Here is a 26930-nt window from a genome sequence, read left to right as displayed (position 1 = left end):
GCTATCTGTAACTTTAGGGAATCCAGGGCCCTCTGGGTTCTGCATGCACAACTGTGTGTCCACATATACACATGCCTCCAGGAGCCAGGTAGATCTCTTGAGTTTGATGCCACCAGCCTAATCTACAGAGAAACCTCTAAAAATAGTAATAAAGTAATAGTAAAATAAGCAAGCCTGATCTGGTCTGGCTGTGTGTGCCCAATGCTTGAACATAAGGCTTATCTGCAGCCTAGCATTAAGTTCTAAGACAGTAGTTCTCAACCTTCCTAACTGAGCCTTTAATGATGACCCCCAAGCAACCATAAAGTTATTTTGTTGCTATTTCATGACTAATTTTGCTACTGTCATGAATCATAGAGTGAATATCTCATAGTCAGACATCTAATGTGTGACCACAAAGGGGTCAGGATCTACAGTATGAGAGCTGCAGGTCAGGGAACAAATGCCCAGAGGATTAGGAAATTGGCCTTCTGGCCTGCTGTTGCCAGGAGACAGAAATGCCATAGTGGAAGTTCCCTTTAAAAACTGCCCATTGGGCCGGAGAGGTGGCTCAACGGTTAAAAGCACTGACTGACTGCTCTTCCAGAAGTTCTGAGTTCAAATCCCAGCCACCACGTGGTGGCTCACAACCATCTGTTGTGGGTCACAATGGGATCCAACGCCCTCTTCCGGTGTGTCTGAAGACAGCTACAGTCTTATATAAATAAAATAAAGTTTAAAAATCTTTAAAACACACACACACCTGTGCCCGTTCAGACTAAACTACAACTCTAACTGTAGCTGTGGTAGGTTCCTTTCAACAACTTTCAGTGTTTTCTTCAAAAATGTCTCAGCTGCGGAGAGCTCCAGAATCCTGAGGTAAATGAGGTTAGGGAAGCCCTACCCACCTCTTTTTTTTTTTTAAGATTTATTTATTGATTGTGCATGTAAGTACACTGTCGCTGTCTTCAGACACACCAAAAGAGGGCATCAGATCCCATTACAGATGGTTGTGCGCCACCATGTGGTTGCTGGGATTTGAACTCAGGACCTCTGGAAGAGCAGTTAGTGCTCTAACCACTGAGCCATCCCTCCAGCCCCCCTACCCACCTCTTGAGTAAACAAAACTATGTAGCTCTGCCTCTAAGGGGGGTGTGTGCACACCCCCGCACTGGCCGCAGGTACCACATCTCTTAGACTTGCCCGCCTAAATTCAGGTTCCCATGACGACTGTGAATCCTTACGTCTGGTGCCCTACAAGAGCGAGTGGATCTAGCTTTCTGTGTTGAGGGGCTGGAGCGGAGTGGTCCACTGCTGTTTCTCCCAACTGACCCGTTCGCGATGCAAATGCTCTGGTCCTGCCTAATCATCCCTTTGGTTAAAAAGCATTACCAGAAAAACTGGTAGCACCTTGGGGTGTGATCAAAGCCTCTCCTGTAGGTTTTTTTTTTTTTTTTTTTTTTTTTTTAGTCCCAATAAAGGCTAGCCCAAGCGCATGTTCTTAGAATCTCTGGAGTCCCGCGCCTCAGCAACCCTGCCGCAAACCGTGCGCCCTCGTTCCAAACGTCCACCGGCCAGAGCCGGGCTGGCCAGGAGAGCGGAACCCAGGGCTCCAGCTTGGAAGCCACAAACCCACAAGCAGGGCCGCCGGCTGAGACCCCTGCTGGCCCCATAAGCCTGCTGGGAGCGAGGAGGCTCTTGGTCTCCCTTCTTTCCTGGTTCTGCGCCTTCCAGCAGGGCTCAGGATGCCGCCCTCGTTGCTGGCCAACAGGGTCTCCCTCCGGGAGCTGGCCGATCTGGCAATTGGCACTCCAGAGGTGGGCGCAGTGAACTTTACGGCCCTGCACACTCTGTTAGTGGCCGTTCTCAAGACCCTCAACCTCCAAGAAGTACTTATCGACTTCCACTACCCATCGTCGGAGTCTGGCCACGCGGCTGAGCTAACCCGCAGCTCCTACAGCGCCCTGCATGTGTCAACCAGCGAAGAGGGGCGCCAGAGTCTGCCTAGGCTGTCACAAACTCCGCAAGAGCTGGAAAACCAGGTGAAGGACCTGGGCAGCCAGGTTCTGGACCTCACCAAACAGCTTAAAATTATGGACGACAAAATGCAGGACATGGCCACAAAAACACAACACGTCTCCACAGTCCCCGAACTCCAGCAAGAGTCAGAAGAGGAGGTGGCTCTGGTGGCTCAACAGATACCCCTAACAAACTCCAAGACCAGCGAATCTGAGGAGATCCGGGAGAAACCTGAGTCCACAGGAACTATGCCCACCCAAGTGGTACAACCAAAGTCCTCAAAGCCTCTCAGCCTGACCAAGGTGGGTACACTGACCCTACATAGCCTCTGCTCCTCCGGCTTCAGGCCCTAAGCTACCCCCAAAACAAAGGGGTGCCAGGTCTGGCTTCACACAGCTCCTACTCTATCTTGCAGTTGACAGGTTTGCTCCAGGACCTCACAAAAGATGTGAAAATTCTGAAGAAGGCTCCTGAGCTGCAGGTGAGGACACCCCAGAGACCACACCCAACAAGTGGGTTGATCCTTTGCCTCTACTCTCTTGCCTCATTTAAAAAACACACACACACACACACACACACACAAAAACGACGTGTTTAGTTTTGGTTTTGTGTATGTGTTCCCTTGTGTGTATGAGCACCCACATGCATGCAGTGCCTAAAGACTCCAGCAGAGGGCATCAGATCCCCGGAACTGGAGTTGAGGTAGTTGTAAGGTGCTATGCAGATGCAGGAGACCATATCCTCCACAAGAGCAGCCAGTGCACTTACCTGCTGAGCCATCTCTCCAGCCCCACCCCATTTCCTAAAGCCGTTAATAATTTATCAAGATACCCATAAACCTAAATTAACTCAGAGGGTGGCTGACAACACTGCAGAATATCCTTAAAATAGATTCCCTTAAAAATTGTGTAGTGGTTCCTTTAACCCCAACACTTGGGAGGCAGAGTTAGGAGGATCTCTGAGTTTGAGGTCAACCTGGTCTACATAGCCAGTTTGTTTATTTGTTTTTGTAAGATTTATTTATTTATTATATGTAAGTACATTGTAGCTGTCTTCAGACACACCAGAGGAGGGCATCAGATCACAACAGAGATGGTGTGAGGCACCATGTGGTTTCTGGGATTTGAACTCAGGACCTCTGGAAGAGCAGTCAGTGCTCTTAACCATTGAGCCATCTCTCCAGCCCCATAGCCAGTTCTTGACTGACCAGTGCTGCACAGTGAGACCTTGTCTCAAAGCAAACAAAGTAAGCAGTACGAGTTCTATTGCTGTAAAGAGACACCAAGACCAAGACAAAAGAAATTGGAAACTTGCTTACAGTTTCAAAGGTTTAGCGCATTATCTTGGCCAAGAGCAGGCAGAAAAGATGCAGGAGAAACAGCTGAGAGTTCTATGACCAGGTTAGCAGGCAGCAGGAGAGACCCTGGGCCAGGCTTGACCCGCGGTGACACATTACGTTTCAAGACCAAGTCCCCAAAATCATTTCAAATAGTGCCACTCCCTAATCATTTAAATACGTGAAATCTTATTCACACCGCCACACAAAGCAAATTAATATCAAAGCTCGTAAGGGATGGCGGTTAATGCCTGTTATCCCAGCAGCACTTGGAGGATGGAAGTGAGATCACTGCAAGTTCCAGGCCAACCCAAGTCAGCTACAGAAAGCTTTAGGCCAGTCTGGCCACGGGAGAAGTGCTTGGTCTTTGGTCAGCTTCTAGGGGGCAGCAGAGGGCTGAGGAAAGCACCTTTTGAGTTAGCAGAAGAGGGTGGGAGATGGAGTGGTGTGAAGGAGGAAGTTGGGATGGAATGGTCCAGGCTCTCAGATCGAGAAATCTCCATACCTCAGAAGCTCAGAGTGTTTATTACTTTCAGTTGAGCAGGGAGGCAGGGTGACCAGTTATACAGAGCTGAACAGGAGGCAGATTTAGTGCATCTCTGCAGGAGCAGAGCCTCCTCCAGTCTGTAAATATTCAGGGATGAGATGTGGCTGTTTTCTGCATACACTCTCAACATCTATACATGGACCAGGAAAAGGCTTTGCCACTTCCCCAGAGCCTCAGAAGGCTCTGGGATCCCGGACTCAGGTGTGGCCATGCCAACAGTACACATTCACAAAAGACTTCACTCAGAGTTTCCCCTACTCCCTACGGGGAGAATAAAGAAACCGGGTAGCATTCATGTCTACTGATGACCAAGGATCAGTCCTCGTGAGGGCAGTAGGGATGGAAAATCGGGTACCAGTGTCTCCTTGAGGTCACAGATACAAGCTAGGGCAAACTAGGGACACTTTGATCTTGCCTTGGGTTGTCCTAGGGGAGAAGTTAGGTTCTATAGTTCTCCATGCACCGTCCTGTGAGCACAAGGAAACACTAAGCAAGTCTGCTCAAGCTGAACACACATCTTCACACACAGATTAGGCCAAGGGGTTACAGGTGCCCCTACAGGAAGGAGGGGCCATCAGAAAGGATGGAGAAAGACCCAGAGAGAGAGAAGGATACAAGACAGGCCAAAGGAGGCCCAGCCCTGGGGGAATCGTTGGCTTTTAACCCAGTTGGAGCATCACACAGGCCTGGGGAACCTTTGCATCTCTGGTCTTTGGTCTGGGAAGTGGACTTTGTTTTCTCATTTTCTCTCTTCTTGTTGCTACTGTTTCTTTTGTCCTGTTTTCTTTTTTTTTTTTTTATAGATAAATCCTTTTTAAAAAGTTTATGTATTTAATGTATATGAATACACTGTAGCTGTCCTCATACACACCAGAAGAGAGCATCAGATACCATTACAGATGGTTATGAGCCACCATGTGGTTGCTGAGATTTGAACTCAGGACCTCTGGAAGAGCAGTCAGTGCTCTAACCGCTGAGCCATCTCTCCAGCCCTTGTTCCAGCATGATGATTAGCTGGCATACAGCACTGTGCCTGCTCTTTTCCAAACTTCTGTGGTTGATGGGTTTGTTTAGAATCTAGTCTTAGGTCCTGGAGATCAGGATTAGTCGTGAAGAACAGCTGAAGTCCTGATCACTTGCTGGGGCCCCCCGACAGCTCTTGCTTTCCATGACTCGGGCTAGCAGGTGCTGCTGATGAACTTTCTTTTGGAGGGAAAAGGTGGGCCTCGGGCTGCAGCGTTGGAAGCTTTCGGCAATGGGTCGTGTGGAAGGAAGCCAGAGGCAGCATTCTCACCCCCACATGAACACTGACGTCACACTATTCCGGATTTCTGTCATTACTGCTTCCTTCCTTCTTCCTGTTGACCAGGAAAAGAACTGGGAACCTGGCTTTCCATGCCCCAGAAAACTAGGTAGAAATGAGGAACCGGAAACTATCCCTTCACTAAGACCCATAGACTACTCGGTTCCTTTTCTCCTTTATACCAAGGCAATATGTATGTGTATGAGTGTGTGTGTGTGTGTGTGTGTGTGTGTGTGTGTGTGTGTGTGGAGAACTGAGATGATGGTTCATTTCCAAACTCTGTTTCCAGGAACTCCTTCAACGTTTCAATGAACTGGAGAAGTTAGTTAAAAGCCGAGAAGAATATCTGGTAATATGGGCAGTCTCTTGGGAAAGGGTCCTGAGGGGTAGATAGCGGACTTTCCTTCAGCCTGGCTTCTCTTCAGACCTGGTCCCAACTCCCACCCCTGCATATCTGTGTCCTTGGGGGGATATGGGGTATGTACTCTGCCATTTCTGGGTAAAAGGACAAGTTCTTGTCATCTTTGTTCAGGACTCTATCCAGAATCCATGTGAGACAAAGCACCCAATAGCCAATTCTGTACCTCTGGGTGGTCACTGAAAGCCAGTGCATCTTCCCGAGGCTGCGGCTGTTGGTAACACCCAAGCAATCCTGTCGGTCTTAGACTGCAGGGTGTGTATGCACATTCAGGATTACACATGTGTGTCTGTGCATTCACACCTGCACATGTGTATGTGTGTGTCTGCATTCATGCTCACACACATGTCTGTACCATGATCTGTTGTTCACAGGATCAATTAAGTCGGAGGCTGAATCTTGCTCCAGGGGATGAAGAAATAACCATGGTCACCTGGGAAGAGCTAGAACAAGTGATCAGTGATGGTTGGAAGGCCTCCAAAGGGGTAAGCAAACGGGCATGGGACAGCAGCATTGGGGTACTCCAGAGAACATCTCACACGTACCACTGTCTCAGATTTTGGTACTTGGACCTTCACTACTTACTTTGTACATTCTATATTGTGGATATTTAAAATAGTTTTCCAAGATGACATTGGTACGAATGAACTGGATAAATTCCTGGGGACTGACAACGTTATGCTTTGTCTACCCGTTGCTATTGTGTGTTGCCCCAGCTTAGAGTCCAAACAGAAGCACGGAGAGAGGTCATTTATTCTATCAAGTCTCCTCCCACATAGACAATAAGCCAGCGCCTACATTGTTGAGCTTTGCCAATGCTTTGGATGAAAAACGATGCTCTGAGCTGGTTCCCTTTGCTTCTGTAGCTTTTCAGACTATCCCAAAAAGAATTTGTCCCTTAACACCTATGGACCAGGGTAACCAGAATGGGGAATAGCTCTCTAGCAAGAGGCTCCTGCTAGTGTGTCTGTCCATCTCGAGATGGTACGCATGGTCCCTACATCCTTGGCAAACCCTGGTGATTTTCATATGACCCTTGTAGGCAAGATTTACTGGTATAAATCAAGAGTTCCAGGACAGTCATGACTATATAGTGAGATCCTGTCTCAAAACTAAATAATAAAATCTTAATTAAAAAAGAAATTTACTTATTATTCATAGCTGTCCTCAGACACACCAGAAGAGGGCATCGGATCTCATTACAGATGGTCTGTGAGCCACCACGTGGTTGCTGGGATTTGAACTCAGAACCTCTGGAAGAGCAGTCAGGGCTCTAACCACTGAGCCATCTCTCCAACCCCATAAGATCTTAATTTTTAAAATGCCTAAGATACACCAAGCTTTGGTGGCCTGGCAGGCCAGGTAAAGCTAAAGCAAAAGACAAAAGTCTTACTTTGCAGATCCCTACCGTGAGCCAGGAAGAAGGAGAAAAGGAGAAAACTCCAAGGCAGGCACAGAGACAGTTAGTGTAGCATGGTGATCTGAGTTTAGTCCCCAGCATCCGTGTGAAGATAGTCGTAGAGATGTACGCAGTGATCCAGGTTCAGAGGAGGGAACCGGAAGAAGATCTTGAGGGTGTGTTGGCCATCCATCCATGCTGAGTTTGTGAGTTCACAGTTCCATGAGAAACTCTGCCTCACACAGACCAAGGAGGACTGAGAAAGACATGCCATGATGACCTCTTCTGGCCTCTACAAATGTACACACACACACACACACACACACACACACACACACACCACAAGAAATGGCCAGTAATTTTTTTTTGCTTCTCATAATCCAAAGGCATCTAAATTCCAAACCTCCACAAAACCTCGAAGTCAGAACTGGAGGAAGACCTGGTCTCAGCCTGCGCATCTGCAGGAAGTGCCTGCTGTGTGCGAGAGCTAAACCTCAGATCAAGAGCTACGGGTTAGGAAAAATCAATTACCATATCAACTGCTTCGAAATCTTGAGCAAAACTATGTGACATGTATTTTGAGACTGTTAGAGACACTGGATTCTTTAAACTATTGTGGTTAGGGTTGCAATGTATACTCATTACATCTAAACTTACTCTGTATGTGTGTGTGTACATGTATGTATATGTGTGTATGTGTATATATATGTGTGTGTGTGTGTACATGTATATATGTGTATATATTATATATGTGTGTGTACATGTATATGTGTGTACATGTATATACATGTGTATATGTATATGTGTGTGTATACATGTATATGTATGTGTACATGTATGTGTGTGTACATGTATGTGTGTGTACATGTATGTGTGTGTGTGGCTGTGTACATTCTAGGATGCCTATGTGGAGGTCAGAGAACAACCCTACAGACTGGTCCCCTCCTTCCGTCACGTGGGTGTCAGGGGTTGTACTCCGGTGAGGCTTGGTGGTAGATGTTTTTGCAAACTGAGCCAACTCTGCACTCCCTCAATGAATGTCTTCTGAATCACGTTTCATTTTTCCTGGAACCCAGCGGTGTTCACCCAGGAGAAACAACAGCGCCACCTCCTCCAGGACTCTATTTCCCCACAACTCTGTAGCTGCTGTGTCCATTTTTCTAGGATTTTGTACAAGGTGCCTGTACTCAGCATAGTGAGTCAGCAGCACCAAGAACTTGTCCATCATGGTGCTAACTAACCCCACCGCCTATTCTTACCTTTTAATGACAAAGGGAACTTTGTAGGTCTGATGAAGCCAAGGATCTTGAGGGAGACCCCCCTGGATCTTGCAGAAAAGACTTCATCCCAGAGGCCTTTGTAAGAGGCTGGAACAGAGACTGACTATATGGAAGGACATAGGTACAGAAGGAAGGTTGTAAGCTCAAGGCTGACCTTGGGGGCCGTCATAAAATGTGAATCCAGGGGTTGAGGCTGTAGCTTAGCTGGTGGAATCCTTGCCGCACATGCACAGAATACTGAGTTCAGCCCCTCACACAGGTGACATTGGGCATGGGGTGATTGTTGTAACCCACCACACCAGAGGTAGAGGCAGGAGGATCTGAAGTTTGTTATCGTCAACTACTTAGGGAATTCAATTCTCTGTCTTAAAACAGATAACAAAAAACAAGCAAACTAGCAGGCCTGTAATCCCAACCTCTGAAGCAGAGAGATCAAAAGTTGAAGGCTTGCCGAGGCTACAGACTGAATTCAAGGCCAACCTAGACTATTTATGGAGACCCTGAGTTGATATAAAGAGCAAAGCAGTAGAGGGGCTGTCTAACATTTGCAAGACCCAGGTTTACCCCCAACATCTCTCTCTCTCTCCCTCCTTCCTCCCCCTCTCTCACACACACACAGACACAGACACACAAATATAACAAAATCACACACAAACATACGTGCACACACTCACACAGAGTTTCTTTACAGCAAGGGTCTTAAAATCACCCCAGTCAAGCACGCAAGATGGCCTTCCGTGTTCAGCTTCTTAGTGGTTGTAACCAATTTCCTTCTTTCCCTTTACCCAGAGCTCAGATTCATCAACAGCAACATTTGGCAAACGCAAATTTACATCAAGTGACCTCCTTCTGAGTGGAATGTTTCCCAGGGCTGCTGACCAGGCTCTGGGTTCCACCGGTGGTCCAGAACAGATCGGTAGCATAGGACACCACCCTGAACGGGTCTTCAGCAGAGATCAGGGCAAATCTACGGCTGCATTTCGGGATATGGCCCGTGAGCCATCCCAGATCACATCCAAGACAAATCAGCAGACATATGCAAGAAGAGATAAACAACACCCTGGACAGACTCAACAGGACAGAGATCAACGTGGTGAGATGCCCAGGTTGGAAACACTTGGCATGGATCAGTCTGCATTCATATACCCTGTGATGCCCCTCCCTATGAATCAGCTTGGTATAACACCCCCAGAAATGTATGATCAGGAATCAGTACCTCTTAATATAGATCAGAGTGGTGTGCTGCCGCCATCAGGACCTGACAAGAGACTGGAAAAACTAGGTACAGCCCAGCATGCCACAGTACCATTAGGCTCAGGTCAGCAAGGCACGATGCTTCCTGGAACAGACCAACAGGGCATGGAACAGACTGTTAGGTATGACAGTGGTCAGGGACAAACTCAGCAGGGGTTGATACCAGTTGGCATCGACCAGCACGGATTGCCGATACTAGGTACAGGTCAGCAAGGACCGATCCCCCATCGTGTAGATCAGCAGGGATCGGTAATACCTGTCATGGATCCGCGCGCATTCCCTCCATCTCTTCCAGATCAACGTGGCTTGGTGTCGCTTGGTTTGATGCAAGATAGTGCAAATCAACAAGGCTCTAGACAGTCCAGTTTAGCGTCACACTTCGTACAACCCAGTCCAGAACAGCGCAGGGCAGAGCAGCAGGATGTGGCGCGGCCTGGATTAGATCGGCGCAGCTCAGAGCCTGTGGGGACAGAGCGGCGGACTTCGTTGCAGGTTGCTGCAGGCAAGCGTAGTTCGGTGCCCATTGAGGCAGAACGGCAGGCTATGGCACAATCTGGAGCAAGTCATCAAAGTTCAGTACAGCCTGAGGCAGGTGGGCAGGTACAGCCAGGCGTTGACCAGAGGAGTGCCCCACCACTAGGGGCAGATGAGCGTGGCTTGGTACGACCGAGCACAGATTTGGGGGGGTTGGCAGAGCCTGGCACAGACCAGCATTTGGTGCCTCCTGGTGCAGGTCAGCCTAGCTTGATTCAACCTGGTGCATTTCCACCTAGTTTGGCACAACTTGGTCCAGGTCAGCAACCGGACACAGGGCAGCTTGTTTGGGTTCAACCAAGCACAGGTCAGCATGGCTGGGTACAGCCTGGTGTAGATCAACATGGTTTGGTACCACTCGGAATGGACCAGCAGGAACGGGGGCAACCCGGTGCAGTTCAGCACAGGTTGGGACAGCCAGGTGCATATGCACCTGGGTTGATGCAAGTGGGTGCAAGTCAGGATGGTTTGGTTCAACCTGGAATGGATCAGCGCGGCCTGGTACAGACTGGTACAGCCTGGAGTTCGGTGCAGCCTGGTGTAGATCATCTTGATATGGCACAACCACATGCAGCTCAGCCTGGCATGGTCCAACAAGGTGCAGCTCAGCCTGGTGTGTTGCAACCAGGTATAGAACAGCGTGGCCTGGTCCAGCCTGGTGCACTTCCTAGTGGTTGGGGGCAGCCTGAGGCATATCCACCTGGCTTAGTCCAACCTGGTATAGGTCAGTATGGTTTGGATCAGCCTGGTGTAGCGCAGCATGAGTTACTCCCACCTGGTGACAGTCACCATGGTTTGATGCAACCCACAGTTGGTCAACTTGATTGGCTGCAACCTGGGGTGAGTGGTGATTTAGTACAACTTGGTACCGATGAGAGTGACCTAGCCCAACCTGGCACAGTTCAGCAAGGTGTGGCACAACCTGGCATTGTTCAGCAGGGTTTGGCACAACCTGGCATGGTTCAGCAGGGTTTGGCACAACCTGGCATGGTTCAGCAGGGTTTGGCACAACCTGGCATGGTTCAGCAGGGTTTGGCACAACCTGGCATGGTTCAGCAGGGTTTGGCACAACCTGGCATGGTTCAGCAGGGTTTGGCACAACCTGGCATGGTTCAGCAGGGTTTGGCACAACCTGGCATGGTTCAGCAGGGTGTGGCACAACCTGGCATGGTTCAGCAGGGTTTGGCACAACCTGGCATGGTTCAGCAGGGTTTGGCACAACCTGGCATGGTTCAGCAGGGTTTGGCACAACCTGGCACAGTTCAGCAGGGTTTGGCACAACCTGGCATGGTTCAGCAGGGTTTGGCACAACCTGGCACAGTTCAGCAGGGTTTGGCACAACCTGGCATGGTTCAGCAGGGTTTGGCACAACCTGGCATGGTTCAGCAGGGTTTGGCACAACCTGGCATGGTTCAGCAGGGTTTGGCACAACCTGGCACAGTTCAGCAGGGTTTGGCACAACCTGGCATGGTTCAGCAGGGTTTGGCACAACCTGGCACAGTTCAGCAGGGTTTGGCACAACCTGGCATGGTTCAGCAGGGTTTGGCACAACCTGGCATGGTTCAGAAGGATTTGGCACAACCTGGCATGGTTCAGCAGGGTTTGGCACAACCTGGCATGGTTCAGCAGGGTTTGGCACAACCTGGCATGGTTCAGCAGGGTGTGGCACAACCTGGCATGGCACAACTTGGAGCACTTAGTATGGACAAGCTTGGCTTGGCACAGCCTACAGTGGACCAGAGTGGTTTGGTGCAACCTGGCATGGACCAACGTGACTTGGTACAACCTAGGATGTACCAGTATGGTTTTGTGGAGCCTTCTGTACTTCAGCCTAACTTCATGCAGCCCAGAGCAGTTCACCCAAGGCTGGTGCAGCCTGGGCTAGCTCAGTCTAGGACGATACAGCCTGTCCTGGATCATCATGGCTTGTCACAACCTATCATGGATCAGAGTGGCTTAATGCAGTCTGGAACTGTTCAGCCGAGGATGGTGCAACCTGGTACAATTCAGCATGGCCTGGTGCAGCCTATAATGACTCAGTATGGTCTGATGCAGCCAGGTGAAGTTCGGCATCACCTGCTGCAGCCTGGCATGGATCAGCATCGCTCACCAAAGCCTGAGACAGATCAGCCTGGTTTGCTACAGCCTCGGACAGCTGGGTTTGACATGATACAATCTGGGATGGTTGAGTCTGGTGCAGGCCCTCAGGGCTTGGGTCAACCTGGTGCATACCAGCCTAGCTTGGCCCCACCTGGTGGGTCTCTACCTGCTTTTATTCAACCTGGTTTATTTTCTCATATATTTCAACCTGGTTCACTTCCACGGGGTTTCAGACAGCCCACTCCAGCTCAGCCAGACTTTGTGACACCAAGCATAGACTTTCGCTTTCCAAGACCAGCGGATGAACTTCTGCAACCACAATTGCCCCAGTCTTATCTGCCTCCTCAGCTACCGCTATCCCCTCCTACACGAGACCAAGCCAGGCAAGATAGACTTCCCAAAAAGGTCCATCAGATCCCAGTTCAGAAAGTGGAGACCGTGACAGCTGAAGTTCAGTATGATCTGGAACAGGCTGGCCTGGATTACCCTGACCAAGTACAAAGAGTAGAGGTAGCTACCCCGGTCACTTGGGATCTAAGCAGTATACCTGCCTCAGTCACCCAATTTGGATCAGCTAGCCAAACTTCCCAAGAACAAGTTCCCAAGATCATTGACTCCAGGACTCAAGACTCCTGGAGCTATCTCCAGCAAATCTCGTCAGTGAGTGAGACTCGTCGAGAGCAGCAGGAGTCACTGGAGAAACTGGCTCCGAGCTTCCCCATGGCGGTGGAGACATTTCGCCTGGTAGGCGAGCTCATTGCCCTTTATCTAGAACTGAAGGAGCAACTGAAGGACCTGGATGAAAAGGAGGCAGGCCAGACGGACTTGGAGAAAATCCAGTACCTGATCACAACGATCGGTGAGTGTCCTTTGCCGCAGAGGGAAAGCAGCCTCACTCCCTTGAGCCGAGCACTCCTACCTACCCAGACCTGACTCTACACGTATCATCAGCGGCCTGTGGGGAGGGAGGCCAGTTGGATAGTCGGCAGAGTGTGAGACTAAGCCAGCAGAACTGGGGCAGACACGAAGCAAGCTTTTGGGCCTTTGTCAGGGCAGCAGGAGCAAGAGTGTACGAGGCGAGGACATAGCATGGGGCAGGAGATGGGGGATGAGAACTGCAGAAGGAAGTTCACCATTAACCCAGCCACAGCTCAGTAGTAGGAAGAGATGGCAGAGGCAGGAGATAGACACCTAGCAGTCAAAAGCCACGTGGACAGACATTGGTCCTCTCTTCCTCTACCTCCTTGCCCAAAGACTATACAACACAGGTCAAAGAGCCCGATGGGAAAGGCTCAAGGTCAAAGGCTCCCTGACGGTAGCCTCTATATTCCATAGTCAAAAAGGCCATACCCCACGACCTGCCAGAGCAGTTGAAGAACCTAAAGGTGTTGGACAAAGAAGTTCGTCAGGACAAGGCAAAAGTGCGTATGAGCGGGTTGGCTTCCTGGGTTCTAAGTTAGCAGTCGGAGCCCTACTAGGGACTCTGTAGCAGTGGAGGCCACTGCAAGAGGCTGCTGGGTACCTACTGCCTCATCCATAAGACAGAAAAGGGCTGAATCCCCAGACGGCCGCCTTCGGGAAGCCACCATGAAGGGCCTGTCTGACACTTGGTTTTCCTCTGTGCTTGTAGCTGGATAAGATACAGAAACTTCTAGACACCGAATCCTCTTCAGGGAAGGAGTTGAAGCCTAGCCATCTGAGCCTGCAGCTGGGCATCCTCAGGTGACACTCCTTCTCCACAGCATCATGGTTAAGGTCCAGGCAGTAGAGACAGAGCCTTCCACCTCCCCACATCCTGTAGTGTTCACTGTCCCTCGCCTGGATTGTACTGGCTCTTCAGCTTGTCCGAGTCTTTGCAAGAGCTGGTAGAGGAGCCCCTGGCATTCCTAAAGTAGTGGCTGGCGCCAGGACTGGTAGGAACGTCAGTGTCCCTTCTTTGGCTATGATCCACCATAGACCCCTCCCCCCAAATTTGGGATCCCTAAACAGAGACCCCTGATGGCCTTACTGTGCTGTGTCCACAGCCAGGCCTCCGTTCTTCTGAGCAAAGGGGTCTGGGCAGTGGTGGGACCGGCTGTTCTTTGGACTTCACAGAGTCACCGTGTCTGACATCGAGAAGGAGCTGAGTGAGCTGAGAGAGAGTCAGGAACGAGGCAAGGCTGCCATGGAGAACTCTGTCTCCGAGGCCTCTCTTTTCCTGCAGGATCAGGTAAACAGTGTGTGGCTAAGGTCCAGGGCCCCTCCCAGGGTCAGGGCAGAGGGGTGGCAGCCTAGCCCTCACCAACCTGGAGATCAGCCATGGGGTGTGTGCGGGATCGTGCTTTGAGGCAAGAGAGGCCTGGTGACAGGCGAGGTGAGCCCAGCTGCCTGGGCCGGAGGCTGGCAGATTACATGTCCTCCTACACAGAGGAAGCAACAGCCATGGACCACATGCTCAGATGCATGAGCCTTGGAGGGCACTTCCCACCCAAAGCACCCCAGTATAGGGAGTGGTTGGCTGCTGCTTTGCTGGGTCTGAGGTCACAAGTTCAAAGGCAAGGGCACCGGTGCAGGAGCTGAGACATGGGCTCCTCCACGGCCTGTTTCCTGTGGTGTATTTCCCTTCATTCCTGTACCATAAAACACACCTTTAGTTCTAGCACTTGGAAGGCAGAAGCAGGTGGATCTCTGAGTTCAAGGCCAGCCTGGCCTACAGAGTGAGTTCCAGGGCAGCCAGGGCTGTACGGAGAAACTGTGTCCTTAAAAAAAAAAAAAAGAGCAAAACACCTTTTAATCATATTCTTAATAGTTTTTTTTAATGTACATCATTTTCTCCTGTTTTCTTTCCCTCAAGCTTCCTATATACCCTACCCTGTTCTCTTTCAAAATTTTCAAATTCATGGCCTCTTTGTCTTCCACTGTGTGTGTGTGTTATGTGTATCTGTTGTATGTGTGTGCGTGTGCTGTATGTGTCTCTCTGTGTATGTGTGTGTGCTATGTGTGTGTTTGTGTGTGTGCATGTGCTGTATGTGTCTCTGTGTGTATGTGTGTGTGCTATGTGTGTGTTTGTGTGTGTGCATGTGCTGTATGTGTCTCTGTGTGTATGTGTGTGTGCTATGTGTGCGTTCATGTGTGTGCTGTGTATGTGTGGTGTGTATACATGTATGTGTGTTGTGTGTGTGTATATATATGGGTATGTGTGTGTTGTGTGTGTGTTTTGTGTGTTGTGTATGTATATGTGTTGTATGTTTGTATATGGGTGTTGTGTGTGTGTGTATGTGTGTGGATGGGTGTTGTGTATGTGTATGTGTGTGGGGGTTATGTGTGTATGTGTGGGTTATGTTTGTGTGTGTATGTGTATGTATGGAGGGTATGTTTGTGTGTGTGCATGCATGTGTGTATATGTGTGTATGTGGGGGGTATGTTTGTGGGGGGGGGGAGCCCTTCCCGCCCATCAGCAGCTCCTCTGTGGTGTCACCTTGTTCTACAATTACTTTTAGAATTAATTGTAGTGTGAGTGTGTGCCATGTGTGAGGGAGAGGGAGCTGCTCAGGGAGTACTGAGGCACAGGACCCCTGGATCTGGAGTGAGGACTGACCCCCTGATGTGGGTGCCGGGGACTGAGTTGGGGTCCACTGACTGGACAAGCAATACTGCACTTAATCACGGAGCCAAGCTCTTCAGCCCTTTGGTTTTTATTTCATACATTTATTTTGTTGTATGTTTTGGGTCTTTTTTCCTCATGTATGGACACCACATGTGTGGCATCCTCTCAGAGCCCCAGAAAAAAGGGCAGCAGGTCCCCTAGAACTGGATTTACAGATGGTTGTGAGCCATCACCTGGGTGCTGAGCCCAGGTCCCCCTCAAGGAACATTTTTAGCCACTGAGTGTCTTTCCAACCCTGGCATCCACTTTCATTGTGACTCAAAATAATCCGTCCTGTGGCCAGCAGAAGGTTCTGTCTCCATCAGGCAGACAGCGGGGTCGCTCTCCTCTAGCTACACGCTGCTGTGCATGTGTGTCTTTGAGTGTGTCTCCTTCCCCTTGGGCATGGATCCTGGAGGAGAGAGGTTCTGTGTGACTGAACACTCATGGAACTCACTGGCCAGGTGAAACCCCTGCCAGCAGGGGATGACGGTTTTCACATCTTCACCAACACTTACCTTCTCTTTTTAAAGATTTAGTCTTCGTTATCAGAGCGTGTGTGTGTGCATGTGTGTGTGTGGTATGTGCAAAGTGTGTGTTTATGTATATGTGTGTGGTATGTGTGGTGTGTGTGTATGTATATGTGTGTGGTGTGTGTGTATGTATATGTGTGTGGTATATAAGTGTATGTTTGTGTATGCATATGTGTGTGGTTTGTTTTGTATGTATGTGTGTGTGTGTTTGTTGAGGGTATGAGCACATATGAGTACAGGAGTTCAGAAGGAGGTGTCAGATCTTTCACGGCTGGAGTTAAGATCACTGGGAGCCACCATATGGGGGCTAGGAACCAAACCTGAGTCCCTTGTAAGAGCAGCCAGAGATCTTGGCATCTCAGCCATTTCTCCAGCCCCTCTTCTCTCCTTTTTCAAAGCAACAGGGTGGGAAGTGTTACTGTGGTTTAGATTTGCATTTCCTCAGTAATTAGTGATGCTGAGACCTTCTCCTGTGCCTTTTGGCCATCATGTGCTTTCTGTGTGTTGAAACGTGGTGCTGGAGAGATCAAACCTAGCACCTTACCCAACCGATAGTGTTTTCACCGCCACACTACACTCTCAACCCTCCCCCTCCCCCAAGTTCCTTCAAGACTCCAAGCTGATGTAAATGTTGGTTTTACTTCCTCAGATAATGTATGAGATGAGAGCCATACCCAAGCTGTGCAAATACACAGCTCAGACTGAGCCCAGAGCATTTCTCTGTTCAAACTATTCCTAGGTCTCAGCCTAGAAGTTTCTAGCCTCTATACACTCTAGTCTTCCAAGCTGACTGATCCAATCCAGCTCCTCTTAGCTTCTGACTGAAATGCTCTTCCTGGTCTCATACAAACTTTGGAAATCTGTTGTAATCTTCCAGCTCCCTATTCTCTGGCTCATTTTATCTTCATCTGTGTCTCTGTAAAAATGTCCCAGTAAAACTGCCACACACACACACACACACACACACACACACACACACACACACATCACATTACCCCAGAAGTGTGTAGTTTCTGCTACTGTGCTTTAAGGTCTGGGGACAGGCCACACTACCAGCCTTTGCCCAGAGAATATTAGATCCTCGGATAAAAAAACAAACATATACATACACACACAGACACACACAAAGACACAGACATACACACACATATACACATACATACACACACAAACACACATACATACACACAGAGAGACAGACACACATACATATACATATATATACACACAGAGAGAGACACACACATATATACACACATACACACACATACACACCCAAACACACACACACATACACACCCAAATACACACATACACACCCAAATACATACACACACATGCACACATATTCACAGGCACACATACACACACACTGTTCAATTTTAACTTGCCTTATGGCTCAGTTTTTGGGCTCTTCTAAACTTTGCATGGCTAGTATGACCTTCCCAATACTCTTTCTTTTTGTTCAGCAATTGGCCCTTGACATTTTTAACAGATCAAGAACCAATTGGGAAACAAGACCTTAACATCAGACCTACCCCCTACATCTCTCTCTCTCTCTCTCTGCTCTTCAGTAGCCTCCCTTAATTGTGCTGTTTTTATGTGAGTTGGGCACATTCTGACTCATTCTGTCAAATCTTTCTCTGGTTCATCACTTTGTCTGCCCCTCAATTACACATCACTTCCAAACATGGCTGCTACTGTCTACAAACTAACCTTACCATCCTTGTTAGGGATTAAAGGTATAAACTAAGGACATGTCTGTATTCCAGCCAGATCATACTGTAATTCAGGGCATATCTACGTTCTGGCTGAATCATGTCTTTGGATGTGACACCTTGTCAGAGCAGCCATATTGCTGGATTAACATTCGTCTACAAGCAGGAGGAGGTTCGGAGAGTCAAAGATTGTCAGCTCAATTTTCAGCTCAGAGTGCACAGCTGAGCATGGCAGCCTTTGGGGGCCTCCCAGGACCACACTGAACTTTAAAAAAAAAAATCAGGCCCCACTCCCATTTCTTTTGCAATCTTTTGTTTGTTTGCTTGTTTGTTTTTTCTTTCTGCAGTTCTGGGATGGAACCCTGGCTCCCACACTGGGCTCTGAGTATCCCTGCATCCTTTCTGGCAGGTCCCACCTTCTTTTTTTTTTTTTTTTTTAAGATTTTTTTTTTATTATATATAAGTACATTGTAGCTGTCTTCAGACACACCAGAAGGGGGCATCAGATCTCATTACAGATGGTTGTGAGCCACCATGTGGTTGCTGGGAATTGAACCCAGGTCCTCTGGAAGAGCAGTCAGTGCTCTTAACCACTGAGCCATCTCTCCAGCCCAGGTCACAACTTCTACACCACCTGCACATTCTGGCTCCTGGCTCCTTGGCCTTCTTCTACCTTTCTTCCAACATACTCAGGCCTTCTTAGGCTGTTCTTTCTGAAATGTCCTCCTGGCCCTAATTTTCCCAGAGACCTGATTCTACCAAGACACCTAGCTTTTCTGAGGATTGTTTTAGTTCAGAGAATGGTATGCCCTTTTTCAGTTCTAACAGCCATGTGCTGCAGGGGCCTTAGCTCAGGACCCTTCCCTAGCAAGCTGCTGACTGTGTGAGCTCAGAACACAAGGGAAATTGTTGAGTGTGCAGCTCCAGCTGGAGGGGAAACTTCCAGTTTAGGGCTGTCTGAGGCAGGCCACTCCCTCTGTCTGACTATTGGGGCCTAACTTTGTTCATGCGCGCCTTTCCCCCGCACCCCTCCTGGCTGCATACACACTTCTCCTCTATTTCTGTCTCTCAGTCTCAAACACCTTCCCTAAGCTCTAGAAAGACGAGTTGGTGGCATTGACCACTAGGAAGGGGATGGTGTGGCATGATCAGTGGCCCTTTCTGACACTGGCCCAGCATCCTGAGGCCTATAGGTTGGCTGTTCTTGAATCCAGCTGGCTATCCAGGACCAACGATCATTGGTGGCAACCAAGCAAGACTATAGGGAGAAGAGGGAGCCGGGAGGGCCAGGCTGAGCAGCTCTCCCTGGAAGGCACTTGCCCCGCCAGACCCAGAGATATCCCTGTAAGCTTCATCTGCAGTTTAAGCCCCACGGCTGACACCTCCATGCTACAAGAGCATCATCAGAGCCCTGGGAGGGTTCCCCTGTAGCATTTAGCTACAGAAGCTGTGCGCGGTGGTACAGTGGACCAGCTGGAGAAAACCTCTCTCCCTCGCAAAGGGGTTTGGTCATTAATGGTGCCTTTTGGCAGCAAAGGTGCCTGAGAAACTATGTGCTGGGTAGAGATCAACTGTGTACAGTGTGCAGCATCCTCTGTGACACTCTGAGAAGGCAGCGACTGCCTGTCTCACAGCGGGGGGACAGGCAGAATACGCCCCACCATTGGTTAGACATAACCTTGTCCCGCCTCCCTGTCCCACCCTCCATGTCCGTGCTGCATCCAGCTGGACAAGCTCAGGACCATCATTGAGGGCATGCTGAGCTCCTCCTCCACGCTGCTATCCATGAGCATAACCCCACACAAGTCCACCACCAGCCTAGTGCCGGGCCAGATTGACCCCGAGGCCACCTGTCCTGCCTGCAGTCTGGACGTAAGCCACCAAGTCAGCCTGCTCGTGCAGCGTTACGAACAGCTGCAGAACATGGTCAGCGGCCTGGCTGCCTCCAGGCCGTCCAAGAAGGCCAAGCTGCAAAGCCAGGTGAGTCTCTGCCCAGCCCCCCTCAACACTTTATAGATGCCCCCCCCCCCCCAGGGAAGGCTTGCTGCCGGGCTGGGGGTTGTTACCACCAGACCTTGCTCTTGGATGCAAGAATTTAGATCTGGTTCAAATTGTTGCCCACACCTCACCTCTTGGGGACTATGGGACAGTATAGGACATGTCCCCTCTCTGCTAACACCAAAGGCCAGTCCGCCAATCAACATGTGGGGGAACTGATGACTACATCCAGGGGAGGGACACGACTGTCTTGAGTGCCTCTGAAGAAAGTCAGAATAGGTTTTAAGTGAGCGTACGCGTTGGGCGATGGTTTTGATCTTTGACACGTGTTTATTTGTGTGTGTGCAGCGTACTGGCAGAAGCCAGAGGACAGCTTGCCGGAGCCAGTTCCTTCTTTCCACGATGTAGGTCCTGGGGGTTGGAGTCGGGTCACCAGGTTTAGCAACAAGTACCCTTTACCTGTGCGGCCATCTTCCTGGCTTTGCCTTACTTATGACAGTCTGGTGCTGTAGCCCAGATTTTTACTAGCACCTCGGATCTCAGCGTCCTGAGTGGGGTTTACATTCTTAAGTTCTAAAGGCAGCCAGCCGACTGTGGGTTGGCCCAGCAGTCTCCCAACGCTCCCCTGTCGCTGTCGCTGCCCTGCTGCAGGACGAGGAGCTGCTGGGGCACGTGCAGAGCGCCATCCTGCAAGTCCAGGGGGACTGTGAGAAGCTCAACGTCACCACGAGCAACCTCATCGAGGACCATCGGCAGAAGCAGAAAGACATTGAAGTGAGCGGCCGCGGGGCGCCCGGGGTGGGAGAGGAGGCTCATCCGCCCCACCCACCCCCGCCACTCGGCATCGTGGGCTCCTCACTTGCTCTGTTTTGCGCGTGGGCCTCCAGGTGCTGTATCAGGGGATAGAAAGGCTGGAGAAGGAAAAGGCTGACAGGGAGCACCTGGAGATGGAGATCGATGTGGTGAGCCTCTGGCTCCTCCCCAGCCAGCATGTGTGGGGGGGAGGGGGGGAGGGGTGGAGGATTTGGGGTGGGGAGAGCAGGGGATGTGAAGCCAGCCGAAGACACGGGGCAGACTGCCGGAGGGACATTTTCACCCCACGCTGGTCTCTCACCCAGAAAGCCGACAAGAGCGCCCTGGCGTCCAAAGTGAGCCGGATCCAATTTGACGCCACCACAGAGCAGCTGAACCACATGATGCAGGAACTGGTGGCCAAGATGAGCGGACAGGAACAAGACTGGCAGAAACTTCTGGACAAGCTCCTGGCAGAGATGGACAGCAAGGTGCGGGCTGGAGAAGATGCAGGACAGGTCGGGTCCCTGCCATCGGGACGCGGCCGCTCTCTTCGAGAATAGATCCCCCCTCCCCCACCCCGCCTCATCTACCTGCTGGGTCAGCTCATTGGTGCCCGTCTCCCAGCTGGACCGCCTGGAGCTGGATCCGTTGAAGCAGATGCTGGAGGACCGCTGGAAATCTCTGCGGCAGCAGCTCAAGGAGCGCTCTCCACTCTACCAGGCAGACGAGGCAGCAGCCATGAGGAGGTGAGGCCGGGACGGCGGTAGGGAACCGCTGGGCAGCCCCAGATGCGTGGCTTATTCTGCCCAGAATTGTTAATCGGGTGGAGGGACAGCGCTTTAGAATTGAACAGCTTGGCCAGACCCTTCAAATAACGGCGGGGAAAGGCGGGAAAGAGGTGCAAGGCTCCTGGATTAAATGGTGGTACACTGGATTTCTGGGGCAGAGAGACACCCCCCCCCCAAGACGTTTCTTGGGAACCTGGCTAAAGAAATCCCATGCATGTCCACCAGGGGACACCAGAGGCACATACAAGATACAGAGTTGGCTAGCTGGTCCAGAATGTGTGCCTGCCAGGGATGCTTAGGACCAGGTGAATTCCCAGGAAGTAGGGCAGGATCTGCCACCCGTCCTGCATGGTGGGGGGATTGGGGAGTGTGTGGGGGGGGGTAAGCTCTATGGATCTCATTGGCTGTGTCCCATTCCTGACAGGCAGCTCTTGGCTCATTTCCACTGCCTGTCCTGTGACCGTCCCTTGGAGACAACTGTGACTGGACAGTAAGTGACCGTATAACTGAGCACCTGGTGGCAGGGAGAAGTCATGGGGCAGGGGTGTATCTCCCCATACCTACTCATCTTGTCCTGGGTCCATTTCTGTCCCCGGGCCTTCTTCCTATGGGGCCCACACTGAATAGTAAGGGCCGTCCTGTAGGACATGGCAGAGGGTGGCTGCTGTTGCTGAGTGGTGGAATTTCTCTCTCACACACACCCCTCCCCTTTCTCTCTGTCCTTGCCCAGAGTCATCTCTATGACCCCCATAATTCCGAGCATGCCAGGGCACCGTTCCGTCCGGCCTTACACTGTGTTTGAACTAGAGCAGATCCGACAGCAGAGCAGAAAGTATGGGGCAGTGGGGTCCTGGGCAGGGCAGGGGAGGTGTGGGAGGGGGCCTAGATGACTCCAGAGTGGGGTCCTGGGCAGGGCAGGGGAGGGGGGCCTAGATGACTCCAGAGTGTCTCTGCCCAGGATGAAGATGAAGAACACTAAACTGACTTCCTTTTTTTGGTTTGTATTTGTTTTTTTCGTTTGTTTGGGGTTTGTATTTGGTTTGGTTTTGTTACATTTTAAGCATTTATTTTGTTGGCAAAGGCAGCTTTTGTGCTAGGGGAAAACGTTCCCTGGCAAGTCTGGCCCTTCACGGACCCTCAGCCCTCAGGCAAGGGTTATGGGCCTCTTAACAGTTCACGAGTGACAGTTCAGTTCACACTGGCTCCAGTACAACAGGGGCCTGGAGTTAAAGCCGGTGTGAGCAACAGAACCGTGCCGGCGGGGCTCCGTCTGGTCCCGGACCGACCTCTTTCCTTATGCCTGGGTCTCACAGCCTGAAGCTGGGCAGCAGCTTCCCTCGGGGTGATCTGTCGCAGATGGAGAGGAGCGTAGGGCGCCTGCGCAGCATGCACTCCAAGATGCTGATGGACATCGAGAAGGTGCAGATCCACTTCGGCGGCTCTGTGAAGGCCAGCAGTCAGATGATCCGGGAGCTGCTCCACACCCAGTGCCTCAGCCACCCATGCTACAAACGGTAGGAGGAGAGTCCGGGGACACACAGGCCCCGACGATGACCGAGCTCAGCTTCAGCTTCGACGGGGTTCATTGTGGGGGATGGGGAAGGGGTGGGAACGAGGGTGAGAGTGTATTGCATGGTGTGTGCTGTGTGGGCCTCAGGCTTACTTACCTGCCTGTCCCAGATAACACTCCTGGATGGCTCCAAGTGACTCCCTGTATCTGTCTACATCCCAGGGGAGCAGACACAGCAGATTACACCTACTCAACTGTACCCCGGCGCTGTGGGGGCAGCCACACCCTCACCTACCCCTACCGACGAAACCGCCCGCAGCACCTGACTCCCCTGGAGGAGATCCAGATTGCCATGAAGGTCTGACAGGAGCCATGGGGAGGATAGCCCTGCAATGCTCCCTCTGGAAAACCACCTGAAGTCCCCTCAGAGGACCCTCGAGACCTGGAGGTCCCACTTTCTCCCCTCCCTCCCTTGCTGTCCTAGGGGTTGCTAGGCAACTTCTTTACAGCCCAGTTACCTCTCCAAAGCTGCTCAGGCAGGCCTTGAACTCATGATCCTTCAGCCTCAGCCTCCCCAAGTAGCTAGAGTATACAGGTCTGGCTCTCAGCTGGGTGGAGTGCCATCTTTCCACTTGATTCCCAGGCACTACACCACCAATTCCACTGCAGGCCTCAGAACTCCACGGCAGCTCCTTCCCTCCCACTCAGACCAGACTCCATGCGGGGGTGGGGGGTGGGGGGGGCTTTCTTTTTTGAGAGTGAGGCTTGCTGTTTACAGTCCTGACTGGACTGGCACTAGCTATATCTCCCAGATTGGCCTTGAAGTCAGTGGGAAGCCTGCTGCCAGTCTCTCTGAAAAGCCAAGAGTACAGGCATGTGGCCTCAGGCCTCATTTTGGGGGTGAGGCTTGGGGGCAGGTAGGAGGTTGGCTGGGCGGTTCTGACCACTGCTTGCAGCCGCTGTCTGCACTCCAGGCCTCCCTGGATACTCAGGACGTTACAATGTTACACTGACAATGTATATGCACATCCCTCTCTAGCATGATGAGGTGGACATCCTGGGCCTTGATGGACACATCTACAAGGGACGGATGGATACACGGTTGCCAGGCATCCTAGGGAAAGATGGTGAGTGTCCAGACAGCCTTGAGTTCCTTCCGGGTTCTTGCTTGGGTGACAAAATGGTTGTCTATCTCCTGGGCGTGTCCTGGATCACTGGGCCCCAAGCACTGCTTCCTCCTGAAGCCAAGTGGCTGCTTTCTGGTGAAGAGCAGATTCTAACGCCAAGCAATCAGCCAGGCTCCTGACCACCTATTTCCAGACCATACCAGAAGCGGATGGCTGGTCACTTCCCATCATGCCTTGTGCCTTCCTTATTTTCTCCTTCCTGAAACACAAGTCCAGGCCAGAACTCACTCAGACCCTACACAAGGCCCCCAGTGAATCTGAGTGGGTGGGCAGGCAGATGTGGTGTTTCGAAGGGGCATAGCCACAAACTCAGCGTGTGGAGGACCCCACCTCAGCAGGCTCCTCGTCTCCAAGGGTCCTCCCACAATTCTCACTGGCGCTCACCCTCCTTATGCCTCTTCAGCCCCAGGAATGGCCAAACACAACAAGGCTAAGCTCCAGCAGCTGCAGCAGCTCCAACAGCTCCAGCAGATGCAGCAGCTCCAGCAGGCCCAGCATGCCCGGCCCCACATGCACAGGCAGCCAAACATAGGCAATACCAGCACGCCGCCCTCTCGGCCTCAGAGCGCACAGATTATAGCCGACAGCAATGCAGGTAGGTTTCTTCTAGGCAGCCTGGACACTGTCCCCCAAGCCTTGCCTTCCTTCCTGACAGCCCACCCCCCCCAAGCTTTTCTTCAGTCTAGGCTATAGACCACAAGGGCCAGGGAGCTCTTGTGTGGATGGAATGGGAGGGAGAATGGAGAAAACCCAGCTGCTGAATGTTTGGTGTGTGCCAGGTCTGTGAAGAATGCTGTTGCTGTCCTACTCCACACAAGCAGACATGGGGACAGAGATGCACCCAGTTCTTGGGCTCCAGGCCCAAGGTCTTCCCTGCTCCCCTGCTCACAAGTACTTTTAAGTGCCAGCCTATAACCCTCCGACATGAGCAATCCCCTACCCGCCCCCCCTCCACCGTCCCTAGCCTGTAGGTATTCTTCTCTGCCTCTAGGCCTGGAAAGCCCCTAGAGTTCCTGGTCTCCCCTGAGAAAAAGGACCTAGTGGCTAGGGGACTCTGGGTCCACACTACCAGGTGACTAAACCAGGATCAGCTCTCGGCAGAGGCGGGCTGCTTAAGAACAAACCCCACCCGGTACTTTGCAAATGCTCACAGGAGACCCAAGGATCACAACCCATTCATATATTACCCCTCACTGTACGTTAGACCTCCGAGACCTGTAACATATCTCCACCCCAACCCTGCGTTTGTGAGAGCCTGTGGCACAAGGTAGTGTGTGTGGTACTCGTGGCGCTATACAACCAACCAAGGTACAGCAGGGACTTCTTGCCAGTCTGTTTAGGTAGTTTTTGTCTACACACTGGCCTACACTGCACCTACACTGATAGGCAGAGATCAACATTAGCCCCAGGAACAACAAAGGGAACAGACACTGGGAGGCTGAACAGGAAGTATGTACCATAGGGAAGCTGGAGAAAGATGCAGAAAGATTTCTGGGCTTGTGTAAGCCTTGGGGACATCGATGAGGCAGGTTCTCTCTGTGACCCTACAGAGGGGGTCTGTGACTAAGTGCTTGTTCAGAAATGCCCATGAATGCTTGTAACTGTGTGGCCCGGGGTAACAGCCAGGCTAACAGGGCTCACAACTTGCCTGGGCCTTGAGCAAGCTAGATTGGGTATGGGGGACCACACAGAGCAAGCTGAACCCCTCCTGTCTTGTAATTCTTTCAGGGCAAAAGAAAGACAGACCAGTCTCCTCAGAGGGGCGTCTCCTGCAGTCGAACATCCCCACAGACACGCCAAATCTGCAGGGCGACCAATCCGGGCTGAATATACACATGGATGTACCTCCTGGGGAGGGGGTGGAGGAGCCCACCCGGGGACCACGGTCCACCCCTGCTCACTGAACAGACAGAAATAAACCTTTTTTTAAAAAGGAGTTGGGTGCCAAGGGATCAGGAGGGTAGGTACCTGCTGTTGGCAGAGCAGCTCTGGGCTTCTAGGCCTCCCCATCTGAAGAACATACTGGCCAGAGGGTCTGATATGTGGAGAGCTAGAACTCAAGCTTCACCGAGCTGTTAAGAGGCAGGTGCTCAGAGAGAATAGCTGGGGGAGACTTCAGACCTGGCTCAGCCTAGGGACAGGGTGGGCCTGTTCAAATCAGTGGCTGGTAAGTGTCGTCTCCTAGTCCAAAGGGCTGGTCCAGGGCACTCTGGGTAGGCTGGGACCCATGGTGTCTGTATACCAGTTCTATGTGGAGGTGAGGGGCTGCTGCCACTTGCTCCCTGGTCACAGGCTTAGGACAGCTTCTGCTCCGCACAGGGCCCCCAGCCAGAATCACAAACACATTGCCAGAAGGTTCTACAGTCATGTCCTGCAGTCCCTTTGGACCAGCTGCTACACATGGCAGCTTCAAAGCCAGCCCTGGTGGAGGGGCTTGGTGCATGGCTGCCTTAGGTAGGCTAACTAGAGTAGGGTTCTCAGTCCTAGGAAGCTGACTGCATGGTCTGTTCCCAACGGCGACGGAGCCCAGTGTGCTCGCTCTATACCTGTGGTGAGTTGCCATCAAAGTATCTTTGGGTTCAGGGTCTGGGCAGCCGAGACAGAGAC

The 26930-nt window shown here is 51.2% G+C and overlaps 1 protein-coding gene across 1 annotated transcript; it reads left to right on the top strand.

Moving 5' to 3' along the window:
* Positions 1 to 1724: 1724 nt before the first annotated feature.
* Positions 1725 to 26227, top strand: QRICH2 (glutamine rich 2; the record flags this gene model as incomplete). The annotated part of the gene is made up of 21 exons (XM_080922479.1): positions 1725 to 2300; positions 2414 to 2479; positions 5474 to 5533; positions 5977 to 6087; positions 9071 to 10097; positions 10182 to 13028; positions 13505 to 13590; positions 13800 to 13891; positions 14264 to 14378; positions 19771 to 20025; positions 20695 to 20817; positions 20931 to 21005; positions 21162 to 21326; positions 21463 to 21584; positions 22051 to 22116; positions 22357 to 22458; positions 22940 to 23140; positions 23359 to 23494; positions 24176 to 24263; positions 24727 to 24918; positions 26052 to 26227. The coding sequence occupies 21 exons, from the start codon at positions 1725 to 1727 to the stop codon at positions 26225 to 26227; spliced, it is 6681 nt and encodes a 2226-aa protein (XP_080778605.1).
* Between the last annotated feature and the right edge of the window lie 703 nt (positions 26228 to 26930).

Source organism: Micromys minutus (assembly GCF_963924665.1).
Source record: "Micromys minutus genome assembly, chromosome: 10".
Lineage (NCBI taxonomy): Eukaryota > Metazoa > Chordata > Mammalia > Rodentia > Muridae > Micromys > Micromys minutus.
The sequence above is the reverse complement of the archived record's forward strand: the minus strand, read 5'-3'. Positions and strand labels throughout refer to the sequence as shown.